Source organism: Bos mutus, chromosome 24 (genome assembly GCF_027580195.1).
Source record: "Bos mutus isolate GX-2022 chromosome 24, NWIPB_WYAK_1.1, whole genome shotgun sequence".
Lineage (NCBI taxonomy): Eukaryota > Metazoa > Chordata > Mammalia > Artiodactyla > Bovidae > Bos > Bos mutus.
Genome location: NC_091640.1, coordinates 52,676,378 through 52,695,549, shown reverse-complemented (window position 1 = coordinate 52,695,549; position 19,172 = coordinate 52,676,378). Strand labels below are relative to the sequence as shown.

The 19,172-nt window shown below is 39.1% G+C and overlaps 1 protein-coding gene across 1 annotated transcript in view; it reads right to left on the bottom strand.

Annotated features, from left to right (window-relative positions):
* The window catches only part of DCC (DCC netrin 1 receptor), an 877,980-nt gene that overhangs the window by 433,550 nt on the left and 425,258 nt on the right, over positions 1-19,172 (bottom strand). The window contains exon 8 of the mRNA XM_070361809.1: positions 4,913-5,069. Coding sequence (XP_070217910.1) covers positions 4,913-5,069 — 157 coding nt within the window. The remainder of the gene's footprint in view (positions 1-4,912; positions 5,070-19,172) is intronic.

The window sequence follows — 19,172 nt, the reverse complement described above, 5'->3', positions numbered from 1 at the left end:
GAGGGTACTGGAGATTTGAGAAGAGAGAAACAGGAAAATCAGAGAAAGTATGATGTCTGAAAGTGAGAGCATGGAGAATTTGCAGAGTGCTGTTGACAAGAATCACGGTATGGCCAGAGGAATAACTGCCCAAGAGGGTATGGAGGATTGATCCATGGGTTTGAAAGGTATGGAAGATATCAATAGATGAATAAAGGATAGAATGTTTTTATTAGCAGGAAACAGTGAGCAGCTTTGAACATAAGTGGTTCATATAAAAGATGGCAACCCATTGTTGCGGTGATACAACCCTCAGCTTTGAGCCTTATTTTCAGCCTTTTCCATACTGTCTGTCTTAGAGCTCAAACAATTTTGAGACCTGCATCCTGCCACTGTGCAGTGACTAACTTGGATGCTTTCACTGAATTCTTTCAATTAGTTCTCACAGCAATTCTGATAGGTAGAAATCACAGCAAAGAGATATTATTCCTGGTTTTTACATAATTAAATTCACAAAGCTCACATCTGATAAAACCGTGGTGCCATTTCCAAGTCTAGCCATTTGGACATACGTGGTATATTTTTAACCATCACAGGTTAGAGGCACTACACTCTATCTATGTATAGATTGCAGACAGATTTCCATTCAAGGGAATTTGGTAGTAGTTATGTGCATGTCTTTATATAGAAATTTGATCATATTTAAATTTAAAACACTTTCACATTGTTTAAGCAGCGAAGTGAGTGATCCAAACTGTATTTCAAAAAGACAGCTTGAGACAGTGAGGGGGATGGATTACAAGGTGAGAAACTATTGTCAGAGATCATATAAGTGATGGTGGAGATAACAGAAAGAAAGGAGACATGGCTGAGCTGTGGCCAAGATAGACATGAGAGGACCTGGTGACTAATGGCAACGCTAAGAGCTGGAGGAGTAAAACATGACATGGGTTTTTTCGCTTGGCCAACAGGATGAAAGGGACAAGCATAAACTAAGAAAAGTGAAGAAAATATATACTTAAGGAGGAGACAGTGAGAATGGTTCTGGGCAGGTTGAATTTAAGATGCCTCCAAGAAACCCATGTGAACACAGGAAGACAAGTGGGCAAGAATTATTACCTCCAGTCTTCACAGCTGCATGCAAGGAACTTAAGAGGCTTCTCCTAAGGTCACAGAGTTATGTAGTTGTGGAGATAAAACTGAAACAAAGGCCTGCTTCTTCACAGTAATGAATGACCCTAGGGAACACAGGCAATAGGCGCTGGTGTATTTCTTTCCTTTCATGGTAGAGGCAGGTCAAATCGTAAAAGAAAACAGAAACTTAAAAAGGATATACTTTAACGGCTGCTGTGAACTGAGAAGAAAAGCATTTTGAGACGCAGCAGGAGAGAAGTTCAGCGTGCCATCTGGTTATCACACTGCAGCCTTTTGAACTAAAGACCACTCCTGCCAGCCCAAGTATACTGTCTCTTTCGGACCCTGAAGGGTTCCTGAAGATCGCCATGTGTCTGAAGCACTCAAGTTTGAGACACTAGAAGCCTGACGCTTTGATCTGGGCTTCCCCCCCACATGCCTTCAATAGGCACAGGTAATACTGTGACAGCTATCCAGTCTCTTCTCCCGCAGAAGAATGGATAGTCATCACTGGGATTAATGTGAGCTCAGCCTTGCGGACGCCTGGGTCCCAACAGGACACGTGTCCATTCTTGGTCTTTCTGCTTCTCTAGCTCCCTTTCTTTCTCCCTCTCGCTCTCTTCTTTCCTCATGCCCCTCTAAAACATACAGAGATGCATAAAACAGGTCATATTTCCCACATGGCCACTTTGAACTAGTTATTTAAGAGGAGGTTTAATGTGGAAGGAAAGATTTGGGAATTGCAACTCCGCCAAGTCAACAGATATTTTGTAAAGATCCTAGTTACCCTATCAAAATCCTCATCCATTAAAGAATTTAATGATGCTGTTCCCTCTCTGTGTGAGAGGCACAGGCAGGTCCACTGAGTGTATTTCAAAATAGGTGTTCTTGTCTACAGAACCTTCGGATTTGGCAACATAATGTTTCTCTGATGTAAATTCAGCTTTTACATGCTCCTCTTTTAATCATCTTTAATTGGCAATATTAAAAAAAAAAAAACAAATATAATGAGGAGAGAAAATTAAAAAATGCTTTAAAAATGGAATGGGAACTCCCTAGCTTTCTGACTCATTCTAAGTGAGATATTTACAGAATGGCTTTATGCTTTAATCTTTAATAAAAGTTCCAAACATTGAACATGCTTAAATGCAAATATACCTGTTCAAATGCCAGTAATTAATGATACATAATAATGATACCAATCATATGGGCATTTGATAAATATAACAAAACTCCATTTCAAGCAATATGGCTAGCTGGATAGTATGTGAAAAAATGCTGGGTAAATTATTCAAAATCTCTTTTACAAAAAAAAATTACCCATGAATATGCTGGCAGCAAAATAAGAGAATTATAGTGGGAAAGCAGACTTGCAGGATGACTCTTTAACTTAGGGTACTTGCCCATCAATAGAAGTCTAGACCTATAAATTTTAGAAACTAACAGGAAAAGAGAATAAGAAACAAAGTTTGCCGTTAAAGTAGGCTATAAGGTCTTATTAGAGAACCCTGCATATAGCCAGGATCCTGAAAAAGGCAAGCTTCAGTGGAAAATGAAAATGAAATGAAATTATATCCCAGTGTCAGTTTTAACTTAGTTGGAACAGGAAAAAATAATAAATAAACCCTCTTAAAATTGCTTAACACAAGTCTGCATTTACCCACTTAAGTTGATATGTTAAAAATGGTAGAAAAACAAATACTTAATGGGCTTTCTGATAACTAATGAAATATCAGTATGCGACCTGCCTCCCTGGTGGCTCCGTGGGTAAAGAAGCCTCCTGCAGTGTGGGAGAGCTGGGCTCAGTCCCTGGGTCGGGAAGATTCCCTGGAGGAGAGCATGGCAACCCACGCCAGTATTCTTGCCTGGAGAATCCCATGGACAGAGGAGCCTGGCGGGCTACAGTCCATGGGGTTAGGGACTAAGCACATGAGGCCTGCATGGACCAAACACATCTTAACAAAAACTTGGTTTAATATGGACTCATTTTGGGAAAGCAAATCTTCCCAGGAGAATGTACTTTAAATCTGGGCCTCAAAAATTCCCTCAGACAAATTTCTAAGGACTAGAGTTCACAATCGCCCAATAGAATTCAAGAATAGCCCAAACATGGGAAGAAAAATAAGCTCCCATGAAGAAGAGTCAGAAGAAACATATTGCTGAATCAGACACACAGACTGCAGATATAAGAAAGGTTAATGTAGATTATAAAATAAGCATAATGAATTTAAAGAAATGAGATATTATATACAGTATATTCTTATAGATTGGAACTTAAGCAATATCTATTACAGACTTACAAATCAAACTTCAAAGCCTTAAAATCATGAAACACTTTAAGGAAGGAAAAAAAAACCCAGAAAACAAAATAAAACAACAAAGAAGTCAAAAGCAACAGCAGCTTGTAATCTTGAAATCAGACGTATACGGCGCGCTTTTGCCTAGACAATAATATTAAAGACTCTTACCTTGAGTGACTTTTATAACTTCAACCTAATTTAATCATAACAAAAACTTTTTGTCTATCCTAAAGGAAATCAGTCCAGAATACTCTTTGGAAGGACTGATGCTGAAGCTGAAACTCTAATACTTTGGCCACCTGATACAAAGAGCTGACTCATTGGAAAAGACCCTGACGCTGGGAAAGATTGAAGGCGGGAGGAGAAGGGGACAACAGAGGATGAGATGGTTGGATGGCATCACCAACTCAATGGACATGAGTTTGAGTGAACTCCAGGAGTTGGTGATGGACAGGGAGGCCTGGCGTGCTGCAGTCCATGGGGTCACAAAGAGTCGGACACGACTGAGAGACTGAACTGAACTTAACTTTGCCTAGACAATAATATTAAAGACTCTTGCTCTTGAGTGACTTTTATAATTGCAACCTAATTTAATCATAACAAAAACTTTTAAGGTAAGTACTACTAGATTCTCTTTACTTAAGAATGAAATGAGGCTCAGAGAAGTTATGTGGTTTTCTGGAGATCGCCTCATGTCATTGACAGAGATGAAACTGCAACCTCACCACACTGGTTCTCCCACATTTGATTCTATTAATACGTAGCTTAATTCTTAATTAAGAATTCAGAATTCTGTTTAACACTTTGAAAATCAAGGAGACTTAACCAAAGCCTGATAGTATATATTTACATGCTTGTCTTTTTTTCAAAGAAGTTTTTTTATAAATAATTGAATTTGCACCGGACACCCCACCCTGCTGTTATAAGAAGCCCCTCACACATCTAAAGTTCTTAGATGCAGAAAGAGAGGCCTTGGTACTGAAACTAAAAACTCGTGTACACAGCTTCTACTGGATGTATTTTCCTTTTAGGAACGAGGGGAAATCTCCCATTTTTGAGCCATTCTTTTATGCCAACTCAATTGCATGTAACGTTATACATATCTTTAAAAGATACAGTTTTGTAAATATTTAATATTCTGCTACTTTGATTTTGAATTGTAAATGTCAAATATTCTATTTGGGTTTTTAAAAAAATGTTTTACTATATTTTGTTTAAAAGGAAAAGTTGTACATTTTTAGAATGTTTTTGAGTAGATTCAATGTACTGAAAATAAAAAATTAAAAAAAAAAAAACCCTGAATTTGCTTCTGTACACAATCCTGCTTTAAAAAAACCACACAAGCAACTCAATTATCTCCACTGAATAACGAGTGAAAGGCAGGGGGCAGAACTTCCTCACGGTCTCCAAAGTCCTGCTCAAGACCTCTGGCCACCATCACCACACAGTCTACATTGAAAGACGTGGTGGGTTAAGCTGAATTTCTTGATTGCACCTACCTGTTGTCACCTTCCCTGGAGTAGAAGACCGTGAAAGTCTGAATGTTCCCTTTTGCTTCTGCAGGTGGGCGCCAGCTGAGACGGACAAACCGACTAGAGACCAGGACAGGGACCACGTCTCTGGGAGCGGATGGGAGGACACTGGAGCTCAGGATGGCTACGAAGGAAGGAGAGAACGCTGTCAGAAGTGAGGGGGACATGGGCAGGAAACGTGCAGGAAGGCAAGGAAAGCCCGGCAGCAAATGCGGAATGGTGCGTTCCCATCCATTCTAAAGGAAGGAAGGAAAGAGAAACCAAAGGCACAACAGTGGAATTGAAGGTGTATTAGAGTGTATATGTTAATTTCAAACTCCTAAATGATCCCTCCCCCACTACTATATATAACACAGATAACCAACAAGGACCTACTGTGTAGCATGGGGAACTATACTGAATTTTTTTTTAGTAACCCATATGGGAAAAAAATACATACATATATATAACACTCACACATGTATTTCAGAAAAAAATATATATCAAAATCACATTGCTGTACAACTGAAACTAACACAATATTGTAAACCAACTATATCTCAAAAAAAAAAGTATTAGGATTTCTTGGAGTTCATAAAATATTGGCAAACTAATAACACGATTCTATTGTATATGGCCAGTTTCTACTGCTAAAGGGATTCATGACCATAAGCAAAAAGTTCGGTTTCAGCATGAAACAGGGAATATAGACTTACTACAGGTATTTTTTGTTTTGGCTGCATCCTGTGGCTTGTGGGATTTTAGTCCATCAACCAGGGATTGAACCCAGGCACCAGCAGCACTGAGTCCTAACCACTGGCCTACCAGGGAATTTCTTCCAAGTACTGATACATGCTTTAGATAACCAAGCAGTTACTATAAAATCTTATTCCACTCTGACTGCCCGTTTACATCATTCTAGATACAATGTGAAGGACCTTGTTTTACTGTTTACAATGAGCACATGAAATTAAAAGTAGCAAACTAAATGCTGAAAGATATAAATAGAAGCAATTCTACTAGCAATGCTAATAGAAGGAAAGACTGAAAATTCCACTGGACATCAAGAATTACCACTGTACCATACTTGTTGAGTATCACCATATTTAAATCCAAATTCAATGACTGTTATTCATAGGAATAACTGAATCATCCACAGGTGGAAAACTGGGTTATCAAATACTTTAGGGGCATTTATAATCTTTAACAGATGTTTGCAGTTAAATGAGAGTGTGCTTGTGCGTGTGTATGTGTTTGTGAATTCATAATTAATATTTGCTGGATATTTCCATTTTCTTCTTATTTGTTCAAGTCCCCAAGTCTAAGGGACATATATTTCATTTTGACAGGTGATTTCTGGCCCCAAAGCACAAGTACCCATTTGTCTACATTTAATCTTCAAACTGGCTTTGGTGGGCCATTTTCTCTAATTCTTACTGAAGTTAGTCTCCATTCTTGCATTTACTTTCTCCAGAGGCTAGCTGAATGGGCATTCCTGCTGTGAACTAAACTCCTGTTCACTGGAAAATCCATTTGGGGAGGCAGGGGGTTCTCTTATTTCCCAACGCTCCTGGAAACTTAACCAGTTTACAATACAGTTAGAAAGAGAGGTTTTCAAGAGCTGCAAAAAGCTTTCAGTTATTTCTAGCTGGCAGATTCTTAGCCAGCTTCTTTGCACATACAATTCCCCCCGTGCTTTCTTGATCAGCACAGTATTTGACAGGAGTGGAAGACTGGTGGTGAGCCAGTCAATCTTTAATGATGGAGTAATAAGGGGAGGGGACAGACGGACACCAGGGTAGGGAGCATCTCTCTTACAAATACGGGCGTTAAGCTCCTTGACAAAAACCTTTGCTTCCGCACACCGTGGACAGCTCAAACTCTCACGCTGAAGTGAATTTATCACTCCCCCTCAGCCTGCTTCTCCTCCAGGGCCGCTTGACTTGGTTGTGTCTACACGTCTTCTCAGATCTGTAGCCTACAACCCTAGACACGTATCCCCTCTTCCTGACTTCGCCTCACTCGCCCCTGCGAGGATTCCCCTTCATGGAGACGCCTGCTACCTCTAATCTATCTCATCTCGGCTTCTCTCCACACTGTCATTCTCTCTCACCAGACTTGCCACAACGGTCTTCCAGCTCCCCGCCTCGAATTCATTCTCTGTACGGCGACCAGCATCAACTTGTATGAAGACACACCGGCTCATCACTCTCTCATCTTTCTCCTCTGTGCTTACTCGTTACCTCAGAGAAACTCAAGCTTCTCAGTCTGCCGGCCGGCCTTGCTCCTGTCTGTCGTTTTTCTTGGTTTGCCTTCCCTCGCACAGAGGTCCTAAGTGCGCACGCTTTATTTGGACGGTGATCCCAGGAAAGACCCGTGAGGAGTCGGGAAGGAAACAGGGCCAGGAGGGAAGGCTGGAAAGAGGGAGCTCCCTGGCGGATTGCCACTGAGGGTGCCTGAAGAGCACCCTCCCTGGGGACTCTGGGAGCCAAGGCCGCACAGGCCTTTGGAGACACACACTGGGGAGTTTATCTATCTACTTCCTCCACTGTAAGCTGAGTGTAATTCCAGAGCATTCGCCTTCCCGCACAATAGCCTCACGTGTTCTGTTGCCAGAAAAATAACAGCTTTGGGCAGAGACTTGCTCATGTTCACATTAGCTCTACTCCCTAGGCAAATATTTAGCAAGCACCTATCCTCTGCAGCCCTCCTAGGGCGGAGGAGATGAGGCCACTCTTCTCATGGGGCTCGCCTGGATGCACACTGCATTTTGATGCTGATACTGATCATGCTTGCTTTCTCCAGGCTGAACCACTTGCGGTTCCCCAGGGCCTGGCACAGGCAGTTCCCACTTAAACAAGTCCACTTCATTCACTTAAATCCTCCTTTCTTCTTGACTTACTGTAGGTGTATTTCCTCTGTAAAGACTGACTCACAGTATTTGTAGAATAGCTAACAGACATACAGTTAATATCTATCATAAACATGAATGTCTGAAAATCAAATAATGAATAATTTTACTAAAAACAAGATTCAACCTGACAAATAAAAAAAATGCACATTTAAATAAAATCTAAAAGTCAGAATAAAGTCTATTAAAAATCTGTCAGGGTAGCAAGACTTTAAAGAATGTTCATATGTAGTAGTAGTTAGGGTATGGGCAAGCTCTATACTGTCAGCTGAAGTCTGTAACAATACAGTCTCTTTAGAATTCAATTTGGCAAAAGGCTTTAAAATGAAAAAATATTCACATCATTTGACCAAACACTCTCATGTCTATAAATTTATCACTTCAAAAATAATGAATACCCCATTATCAAGGCATCATGTGAAATCATAGACAGTACATTTTCTCAAAGGTAATACCTATACATCTCATCAGTTTAAAGAATATGGAATCTTTTTAAGACTTTATTTACAAAAAATAATTTTTTTAAACAAAATGTAAACAATGATGACTTGGAAAAATCTTTTGAGAATTTTCAAGAAGTCAAAAAGATAAGCTTTAAAATAATAGGAGATAAATTTTCAAATCCTTCTTCCCCAGGAGCACTCTGCTTATGGGGGTACCACATCAAAAATGAGCTGGTTTCTCCACCCTTCAGGGGCTGCCATGAAGGAAACTGCTGGGCGGGGCGAGGATCTGTGGGGGGTTCACTCAGATGCTTTTCACTCCAGGCTTCCAAAGTATCTTCTTACACAGTTAGTTTAGACTTGATTTATCAAATCAAGATCAGACTAAAATTAATCATGGACTCTTTACCTCAATTTCAACAGTTGTTATATAAAAAGGAACGGACACATTTTTAACAAAGGAAAGACTTCTTACTTTATACAGGGGCAATCATTTTGTTCTTGCTAATCCTCCATGCTTTCTCTCAACAGTAACTTGTCTTCACATAAGGTCTCAATAAACAGCCAATCAGGACTTCTTTTCTTTGCTCTTGGAGGCCTAATCTGCAGTCTGCCCCTAATCTCCCTGGCCCATTACTGTTGTCATGGTTACAGCTTCTTTATCTGTTGTCATGGAGAAGAAAGGCGAATTTGCCACACTGTAACCTAGTCTTCTTTCTTTTATTAAAGGATCTTTTAAAAAAAATTTATCATAGCAAAATCCAAAAAAGGAGATGATTTCAGAGGATAATATAAATCTAAAGAACAGGTTTAAAACCTAAATTATTAACTAACATTTTTGTGAGGTCATTGCAATAGCATTGATAACAATTACAATATTGGGTTAATTTTTCTGTAAGGCTACATTCCCTTCTATATACCAAAGACATTTTTCCATCAGATTTTTAATATACAGTGTTTATGGACATTAATTTTTCTCCAAGCTTATTCTCAGTGCTCAACCTGCAAACTCTGTAAGAGATATGAAAGATGATAATATATATTCATAAAAACACACAAATATTTAATTTGCATTAAACAGCCAACCAATAGGCTCACTTCCCTGTTACTCCACATGTCATAAACTAAAACATCATAAATGCAGCTCAACCAGATATGTTATTTGCTGTGTTTCTTTATTAACTTGATATTTTTTAAAAATAAAATATAAATAGAGAACATTAGTAAAATGACAGGATCATCTAACTGTTCTAAGGGCAAACATCTATTTAGTTCTCTAAATGGAGAAGTAGGTAACATTTCAACTTTGGTTTGCAGTTTTTATAGTTCACAAAGTAATTTCACAAGCTTACCAAAAAAATCTTGTACATATAGAATTGAAAATGACAAAGACTAACATTTTCTTCTAAAGTTTCATGTTATTTTCAAAATTCAAAGAATCATGGCTTTTGAGCTAGTGTATTAAAAATTTTAGTAAAGCTATGAAATGTGAATTAAAAAATAGTGATCTTAAGTCATTTTTCACTTAAGTTAATACTTGAGAACAATTAATCAACTCTACAATATTTCATTAAATCTAAGTCTTTACATAAAATAATTTATATTGGGTTAGTATCCAAACATAAGTCACCAACATTTATTAAATATCTATAATTTCCTATTGTTATGCTTGGAGTGAAGAATTATTTTTAAACCATGAATTCTGTCTTAAAGGAAGAGGGAACTAATTTGAAGACATAAGGTATATAAAATGTAAGACAATTATAAAGTTTGAGGCCGTCTCTTACTTACAAACAATTTCCATTCTAAATTTTTTGTCAGGGTGATTGTTCAGAAATCAGACCACACTTTTCCACTAAACATTTCTAATCTTTTCCCAGAAACCTATTTAATTGATCAATCTATAAACTGTCCATAGAAATAGTGCTATAGAATTGAAGGATACATGTTGGAATTTTCTTTGATAAATCAATGGATGCATTCAGTCATAAACTGACTTGATATTCACAGGGGAAGAAGATGTGCAAAAGAAGGGGTGAAGAAGACCTGTTTCAATCTATTTCCAGATTCCAGAGAGGAAGGCCAGCCTGGGAATCTCCCTGCCCCTCCTTTTCCCTCAAGGACCCATCTCCTCCCACCTCCAACATGTGCCTTCCATCCCAGGCTACTTCTACAGTTGCCTTTTATAGTAAGCCTGATAAAGATGAAGGTCTCTAGGGTGCAAGAGCTAGCCTTGAGGTGTTTCAAAAGGCCTTGGGGTTGCAGGCTGGCTCCCTGCTGCCTCTCAGCTCTCCAAGCTGAATTTTCTGGGTCCCATGAAAACCTGGGGCTCTCACCTCTGCTACCTCCATGTGCTGAACTTGAGGTGGATGGCCTTCCTCTTCCCAACTGCTTCACGGCTCTGACCTGGCTTCTTCAGAGTTCAGCCTAGGAGTCACCTCACTGATCCCCATCCTGGCTTAGGTGCCTCTACTGAGCTTTCACAGGATGAGAATAAGCATCCCCTCAGGACACTTCCTCGGAGAAGGCAATGGCACCCCACTCCGGTACTCTAGCCTGGAAAATCCCATGGACAGAGGAGCCTGGTAGGCTGCAGTCCATGGGGTCGCTAAGAGTCGAGCACGACTGAGCGACTTCATGTTCACTTTTCACTTTCATGCTTTGGAGAAGGAATGGCAACCCACTCCAGTGTTCTTGCCTGGAGAATCCCAGGGATGGGAGAGCCTGGTGGGCTGCCGTCTATGGGGTCGCACAGAGTCGGACATGACTGAAGCGACTTAGCAGCAGCAGCAGGACACTTCCTCCACTGCACTGTGGTGGACTAACTCATGCTTTGGCATCCTATCCTAAAGAAGATGCTTGGTGAGAATAGGAACCAGGTCTAAACCATTCACCATGGTTTAATCTCCAAATCTAAACAGCAGTGTATTTGGTCATATCCTAGGCATCCAATGCATCCTGCAATATTAGCTAAATGAAAGGCTTTACAAATTTGTGAAATTACAATGTTTAGACTTGACTAGATTACTTCATTTATACCACCATGAAAAATGGGTATTTGAGATTAGCTACAGGCAGGGGACTGAGCTATCACTGCAAACTGGTTATGTTATTCATTATTGCTCTGTGAATAAATTATCAGGGCTTCCCTGGTGGCTCACGGTAAAGAACCCACGTGTCAATGCAGGAGATGCAGACTTAATCCCTGGGTTGGGAAGCTTCCCTGGAGAAGGAAATGGCAACCCGCTCTAGAATTCTTGCCTGGGAAATATCACGGACAGCAGGAGACTGGCAGGCTAGTCCACTGGGGTCTCAAACAACCTGGGCACAAATTAGTGACTCAACAAGAACAACAAACAAATCACAAAGTGGAGTGAAAAGCTGAGCTCAGAGGAAGGTTTCCAGGGAATGCAGGTTAGGGGTGGAAATACTTCACTTTGGATCAAATGGAGTGGGGAAAAATCTTTCTGAAATCCAAATGATGTACCAAACAATCGTAAAAGTTATGTTTATGTGGGAATATTTCCAAGAGTGATAACACTTTCATTAAGAAGCAGAAAAGAAGCCAAGAAAGCTGGTTTGTCCTGATCTGGGGATCTATTATAAGAAATGTGATGCTTATCCCAGGACTGTATATCAAAGAGAATTGCCAGACCAAGGTAGTATGCTAAGAAGAATTACCTATGGCCACACAGAGAGATAAGAAGAAAAACAAATTCTGGAAAGTATTATCATCTCAGCAGAGGGAACTACATCTCTCAGAACTTAAAATCTTTTCAAAAGACAAAAGGAGAAGAAAAAACAGTATCTGGTGAACTGGTCAACCAGCACCTTTGTGAATGAATATTTTTAGTCAAAGCCGTACACTGTATATATGTAAACACATACATTGTATGCTTTTAATGCTTTCTTTCTTTTCCCTTTGTTTAATTAGGAAAATACCTTTTAAAGAGTTTATCCAAAATGCAGGAAGGGCCATAGGCAGTTTTGGGAGGTGATCGATCCATTATTTATATAAACAAATGGTTGTGACTAGAAAACCATGATTAAATCGATGTCAGATCTCTGCTCTGAAGCTTTGGACTATGTGACTTGTATTTTTCTGTTTTTTTTTAATTTATGTGAAATAGGAAGTTATTTATCTTCTCTAAAGCTTATTTTCCACATTTAAAAACTGATCCAAAACATTTAATACACAGGGTTAAGTGATATTGAGAGATGGATTTTAAGGGCAGCACAGTCCCAAGTCTATATTTTGTATTCAATAAACAGTGGTTTTTAAATTTCTCTATCTTCAGATGCGGGGAGCAAAAAGTCTGTTTTGGCTGGCCCAGTGTCAAGTTGTCTGTCTAGAAATCTAGAAATCCTACTAGAAAGGCTATAAGAACGATTTGGGCTCTGATAGGTCAAATGATGTGGGGACAAGAGTGCTTCCTATATCCAAGGACAGAAATTGGTCCCTCAATCTCTCTCCCTTTTTCCTTTACCAGGTAACAGAGGGGGAAAAAATCATCCTTTGATTTCCCTTTTTATCATCCCACATGTCCCCTCCTGTAAGAATTTGCTTCATTTCAGGTCTTTTTTCCTTCCCTGGATTTCCTTACTAATCATGGTACCCTTTTCATCTTGGAGCAGTGGCTCCAGGGCTTCATGAGGCATTTGTAATCATCTCTGCCATCAACGTCTCTCCCTAGCCCCTTTCACCAACTTCGAGAAAGCTAGGCTTCTATCCAACCCCCAGCTCCCTTTGTTTCCAGGCTTTCCATTGAGTTGATGTCATTGAATTCCTAGGCATTGTTTATCCTTTCTCCATGCCTAGGGACCCCAAACATGCCATTTCAATCATTTCCCTTCATCGGAGCTTCCTCGAGGGATAAAGACTGACATGCAACACCGCTCCTTCCAACCTTCATGGGACTTTACTATCACTCACCTCATTCCAACCATATAGTGCTTTGACCCAGCTGCCCTATAACCCTCTTCTCCAGCCACGGAGAACATCCAGAGAACACACCTCAGATACATCTAAAGATACAAATCAGTGTGGCAGGCTTTAAGAAGCAGTGCTTTTCCATGCAGTTTCCTTTGGTAATAAGACACAATCAATGAAAACAGCAGACAGGCTCAGTTGCTAAGGAAAAAAAAAAGCTCAGAGCTAGAGCATTTAAATATTTTTTGTTAAGTAACTGAATTTTTCCAGTAAGAAACTAAAGGAAATGTAAATTGAAGGTGAAAGTCACTTAGTAAAAAATAAAATTAAATTAAAAGAAAAAAAAAAAAAAGTCACTTAGTCATATCCGATTCTTTGCAACCCCATGGACTTATACAGTCCATGGAATTCTCCAGGCCAGAATACTGGAGTGGGTAGCCTTTCCCTTCTCCAGGGGACCTCCCCAACCCAGGGATCGAACTCAGGTCTCACGCATTGCAGGTGGATTCTTAACCAGCTGAGCCACAAGGGAAGCCCAAATTGAAGGTCAGTCAGTTCAGTTCAGTTGCTCAGTCATGTCTGACTCTTTGCAACCCCATGGGCTGCAGCACTCCAGGCCTCCCTGTCCATCACCAACTCCCGGAGTTTACTCAAACTCATGTCCATCAAGTCAGTGATGCTATCCAACCATCTCATCCTCTGTCGTCCCCTTTTCCTCCTGCCTTCAATCTTTCCCAGCACCAGGGTCTTTTCAAATCGAAGGTAATGCAAATTAAATAAGAACTAATGGTTTAAGTTACTCTCTTTAGTACTGCAGGTACTTTTAACAACTGCTTTTACTGTTTCAGAATACCAAATAACAAGGGAAAAAAACAAAACACAAAACTCCAATTACATTTGATGGTTCACTGAGTTCTACTGATGGCAAACTTTCAACTCAGTCCATTGGATTTAAAATAGATTTTTAGGTTATATTTAAGGGTGCTGTGTAAGAGTAGCAGTGGAAATGCTCACTGCCAGGACAGCTACTTTCAACGTTATGAAGTGTTTTTGAGAATCAGAATTTCAGACAGAAAGGTTTGCCAGATGGTTTGTCTCCTATGGACAGGATGAGAGTGGGTGTGGGGACACGGAAGGCTGGGGAACTGCAGGACATGGAGGGTTACTGAGCATCTTGGTGCCGCATACTTGGCTCTAACCTCTATCTACTCACCTTGGAATTTTATAGGTACCAGAACAAAGGGAAATAAAAACAAAAAAGAATAACGGAGGACATGAAGCAAAGATAAATTAATACTTATTTCAATCAAGTTTATACAAGTAGGGCCTTATCTCACTGCTATAAAGCCACCACAAAACAACAGGGAGCAGAGTGTGGGCATGAATGATGTTTCCTTAGATCTCTCCCTCTTGTTAAAAAGAAAAAAAATTATTGGAACATAGTTAATTTGCAGTGTTGTGTTAGTTTCCGGTGTACAGCAAAGTGAATCAGATATATATGTATATCTCCAGTCGTTTTTTGATTCTTTTCCCATATAGGTCACTACAGAGCATTGGGTAGTTTCCAGTGCTATACAGTAGGTCCTTATTTGAATGTGTCCTTCTAAACCTATGTACTAGGTCCATTCTTTTTTTTTTTTTAATTTTAATCCTATCTCTAGGAAGTAAGATAGTGGGTGTGGAGAAATTGCAACCACAGTGAAGTGATTACTCCTGTATGCTCATTCTTTTTTCTTTTCAAAAGAAAAGTGAGGGAAATGGGAATAAAGCTGTAAACCAAAAAAGAAGCTTATTGGCCTGAATGTAACATTCATTCTCCAAATCCATTAAGTAAAAAAAACAAAAGAAATAATCCCTAGAGATTACTGATTAAGTAATTTTACATAATCATAAATTGTGGATATGCATTAAATGCTGGTATTCTCCTTGGTCACTCTAAATAGAACAATATTAATTCTTACAGAAAAGGTAGATCTTTTAAAAAGTCTTGTTAGTATTTTTTTTTCAATCATTCAATGTGTTACTTTACCTAAAGACCCATATCAGTTAGAATTATAGTTGGTAAATTTATCCAATAATTCAAGAATAACAAAAGGCATGCAAAATTCTGAAACATAAGATACAGGTATTCATTCACCATAATAAAAATATCTATTTTAAGTTTGACTCCTGGCTACTACACAAGCTAAAGCAAAATACCAGGTTGGCCAAAATGTTGGGTCAAGTTTTTCACACCATCTTGAAGAAAAACCTGAACAAACTTTCCGGCCAACTCAGTATGTGCTTGACCTGTGTTCACATGTTCACCAGCATCAAGTAAGAGAAAGGATGGATGCCATTTTTTTTCAGAAGTAAAGTAAAAAAAAAAGTCTTGGGATTGCAATTAGGAGACAGCCTATATTCTCCACCAGTTAGTAGCTGGGCAAGCGTGCAAATGGGTTAATCCCTAAAGTTGCTGTTACTAAGGTTTCATCATCCTAGGAAGTAACAATAACTCCTATCTCTGTCTCTTCTCTCTCTTCTTTTTTCTACTTTTTAAGAAACTTCTCTCTTTCCCCCCCTTTTTCCTTTGAAAGTGACTCATCCAAATTTGAGACTGAATTTGGAACCCAATGACAGCCTTCCCTGATGGTCCAGTGGTGAAGAATTCACCTGCCGGTGTAGGGGATGGCTTCCAGCCTTCGTTTGGGAAGATTCCACATGTCGTGGGGCCACTAAGCCCAGGCACCACAACTAATGAAGCGCATGAGCCACAACTGCTGAAGCCTGTGCGCCCTAGAGCTTGTGCTCTGCAACAAGAGATGCCGCTGCAATACGAATTCCAGGCACAGTAACCAGAGAGTAGCCCTCACTCCCCGCAACTAGAGAAAGCCCACACGCAGCAATGAAGACCCAACATAGCCAAAACTAAATTAAAAAGTAAATTTTCAAATTAATAAAAAAGAAACATGATACAGAAAAAGTTCAGAATTAGAAAGAAAGTAAAAGTGAAGGTCCCTCAGTCGTGCCCAACTCTTTGCAACCCCATGGACTATAGAGTCCATGGAAATCTCCAGCCCAGAATACTGGACTATACAGTCCATGGAAATCTCCAGGCCAGAATACTGGAGTGGGCAGCCTTTCCCTTCTCTAGGGGATCTTCCCAACCCAGGTCTCCTGCATTGCAGGCAGATACTTTACCAGCTGAGCCACAGGGGAAGCCCAATTAGGGTCACTATTGAATACACTAATTCAAAGGAGGTTCAAAACAGTAGAATTCTGTGCTAAGGTCACTACTGATTACATGACCTTACTATAACACTTCTTGTCTCTGAATTTTTCCCCCAGTGTCAAAATGTAGCCTGAACATGCTTCTTCTTAAATATGACCATGAAGACATTAACTACAGCAGATGATGCTCATAAAGTACTTTGAATTCAGTAAAAGAGTCTAAAATTAAAGAGGAGGATGAGTGGCACTAGCCCCTGTTGTGACTATTTTTCCGTCTTAATAAACATCAGCATTGTCTACATTGAGAGCAAAGGTATATACTGTCCTTGCACAGGAGGCTTAATAATCTTAGGATAGAAATTTACACTAGAAAGATTTATGAATCTCCACCTGGAGAGACAGCTCCAACAATGAGAGCACAGGGGTTCACCAGAGTCAAACAGGGCTCGGCGACATGGTCTCTGTGTGATCCTGGATAAGACGCTTAACTTTCTGTGCAGTATTGCAAAGAGGGTACATAAAGAACAGGCCAGAATAGCGTGTGCAGAAATAAATGTGAAAAAAAAAATTCTGAAAGCTGCTCAAGAAAAACAGAGGGGAATATACTCATATTCTTGGCTATTGAAGTGAGGAGGCATTTCTAAGAAAATGACAAGAACACAAATCAAAGAAAAATCTTGATAAATATGACTGTACTGGAACTAAAACTTTTGTAGGGAAAAGCATAATAAATGAGACTGAAACACAAAGGACAAACTGGGACAATATTTTTAATAATATTACAAAGGATTGGCTTGTCTAGTATGCAAACAGCTGTCACAAATCAGTTAAACTAACCAAGAAACAAAGTTTGAAAAGATGGGGCAGTGATGTTAGTATATAACTTTTATTTCAATATATTTGAAAATTCCTATTATCTCCTCCTCAGAGCAACTACTGTTTTTAGTTTTTACATTTTTATTGAAATACAGTTGATTTACAATGTTGTGTTACTTCCAGGTATATAGTGAAATGATGTGGTTCTCTCTCTCCCTCTCTCTTTACATATATATATATATTCTTTTTATTATATTAATAGGTTATCACAAGATATTAAATATATTTCCCTGTGCTACACAGTAAGTCCTTATTAGTTATCTATTTTACTCCTAGCAACAACTAATTTCACCAAAAATAATTATTTCAATATAATGGATGTTAACATAAAAATACAAAGTACTGTGACCTTCATCTTCAGGAATACAAAAATTCATTAAGCTTCAGTGAGAAAGAAACCATCATTCTCACACCTTTGGTTATGTAAAGTTAAGAGTAAATTATATACTTGTTCACAAGTAAATACTTTGACAGAGGGGAAAAAATTACAGAGTTCAGAGCTCCACGCACACTTACTAAAACACTTCTATATTACAAATGTATAGTTTGGGATTCTGTAGCTATTTCTTAATAAGCATGTAGGTGTGGTTATGAATGATTCCTCCTTACTCTAGCTGTGTCTGAACAGAGATCACAATATTACATTTTAAATAAATCCACTGAAGGATGACTAGAAAATAAAATAAACAAACCAAAAACAAGATGAAGCAGAGGAGACATCTTTGGTCCTCTCTGCCACCCTCCTATGTCATAACTCAAATATGTCAACTGTCTCTTCTGGGGTTTAAGTCTCCTGGGTAAAGATAAGGGATGGGAAATGTGGGGACTGTAAAGCCTTCACTTTTCCTGGTGAAGGCTCTCTGAGCAATCATTCTGTGCTCTCAGAAGAGGACGTACCCCTCCCCAGATAAAAGCACGAGGCTACACTGCCTTGTACAGTAATTCTTTATGTGTTAGAGAATTAACAGAGAATGCAATGTAATTCTGCTACATCTGAGTCATAGAGGTGATTGTAAATATTAAAAACAGAGGCAGAGAGGCAGAAATGAGCTAGATTTGGTAACTTGCTTCCAAAGAAAAGAGTATATGCAAAGGGAAACATTCAAATTTCATGGTAAAACCCTAGCAAACTTAGTTTACTACTTAAATTATCATACCCAGTAATGAAGGGTAGCGATCACACAGCCCTGATATTATGTGATAGGGAGGGCATTATTCTTCTTTGGTATTTCTTCTCAAAACCCATAACCTCAGTCTAAATGAGGAAAGCTTCAGACAAACCCAGATTGTGAGATAGTCTACTGGATAGCTGGCCAGTATCATTCAAGATCCTTAGGTCAAAAAACACCCCAACAAAATAAAGGCAGAAACCATTACAGAAAACCATCATAGAGCTGGGGAGACACGACAATTAAATGAAAGCAGTACCTGAGCTGGATCTTGAGACAGAAAAATAGTATTAATGGAAAAACTGGCAAAATCCACATAAACTCTAGAGTCTATGTCATAGTAATGTACAAATGCCAGTTCCTTAGTTTTGAGAAATATACCATGGTAATGGGAGATGTCAACGGTGGGAGAAACGGGGTGAAGGTATAAAGGAACTCTGCCATATTTTTATAACTTTCTGTAAATCTGAAAAAAAAAATCACTGTATGTAGAAATAGTTTATTTAGAAAAGGGAAGGAAGAGCTGTTGCTCTAATTACAGTTGCTGGGTCAGCCCTAATGCTCTTATTTCTGGTGTTTCTTTAAAAAGCTGAAACACATGATTAAAAAAAAAAAATGCTTATCTTTTAGGAGTACACCATTTCATTCCGAGTGAAGAATTAAAAAAAGAAAAAAAATGAACAAGGGCAATGTTAGGTTTCAGGACTCT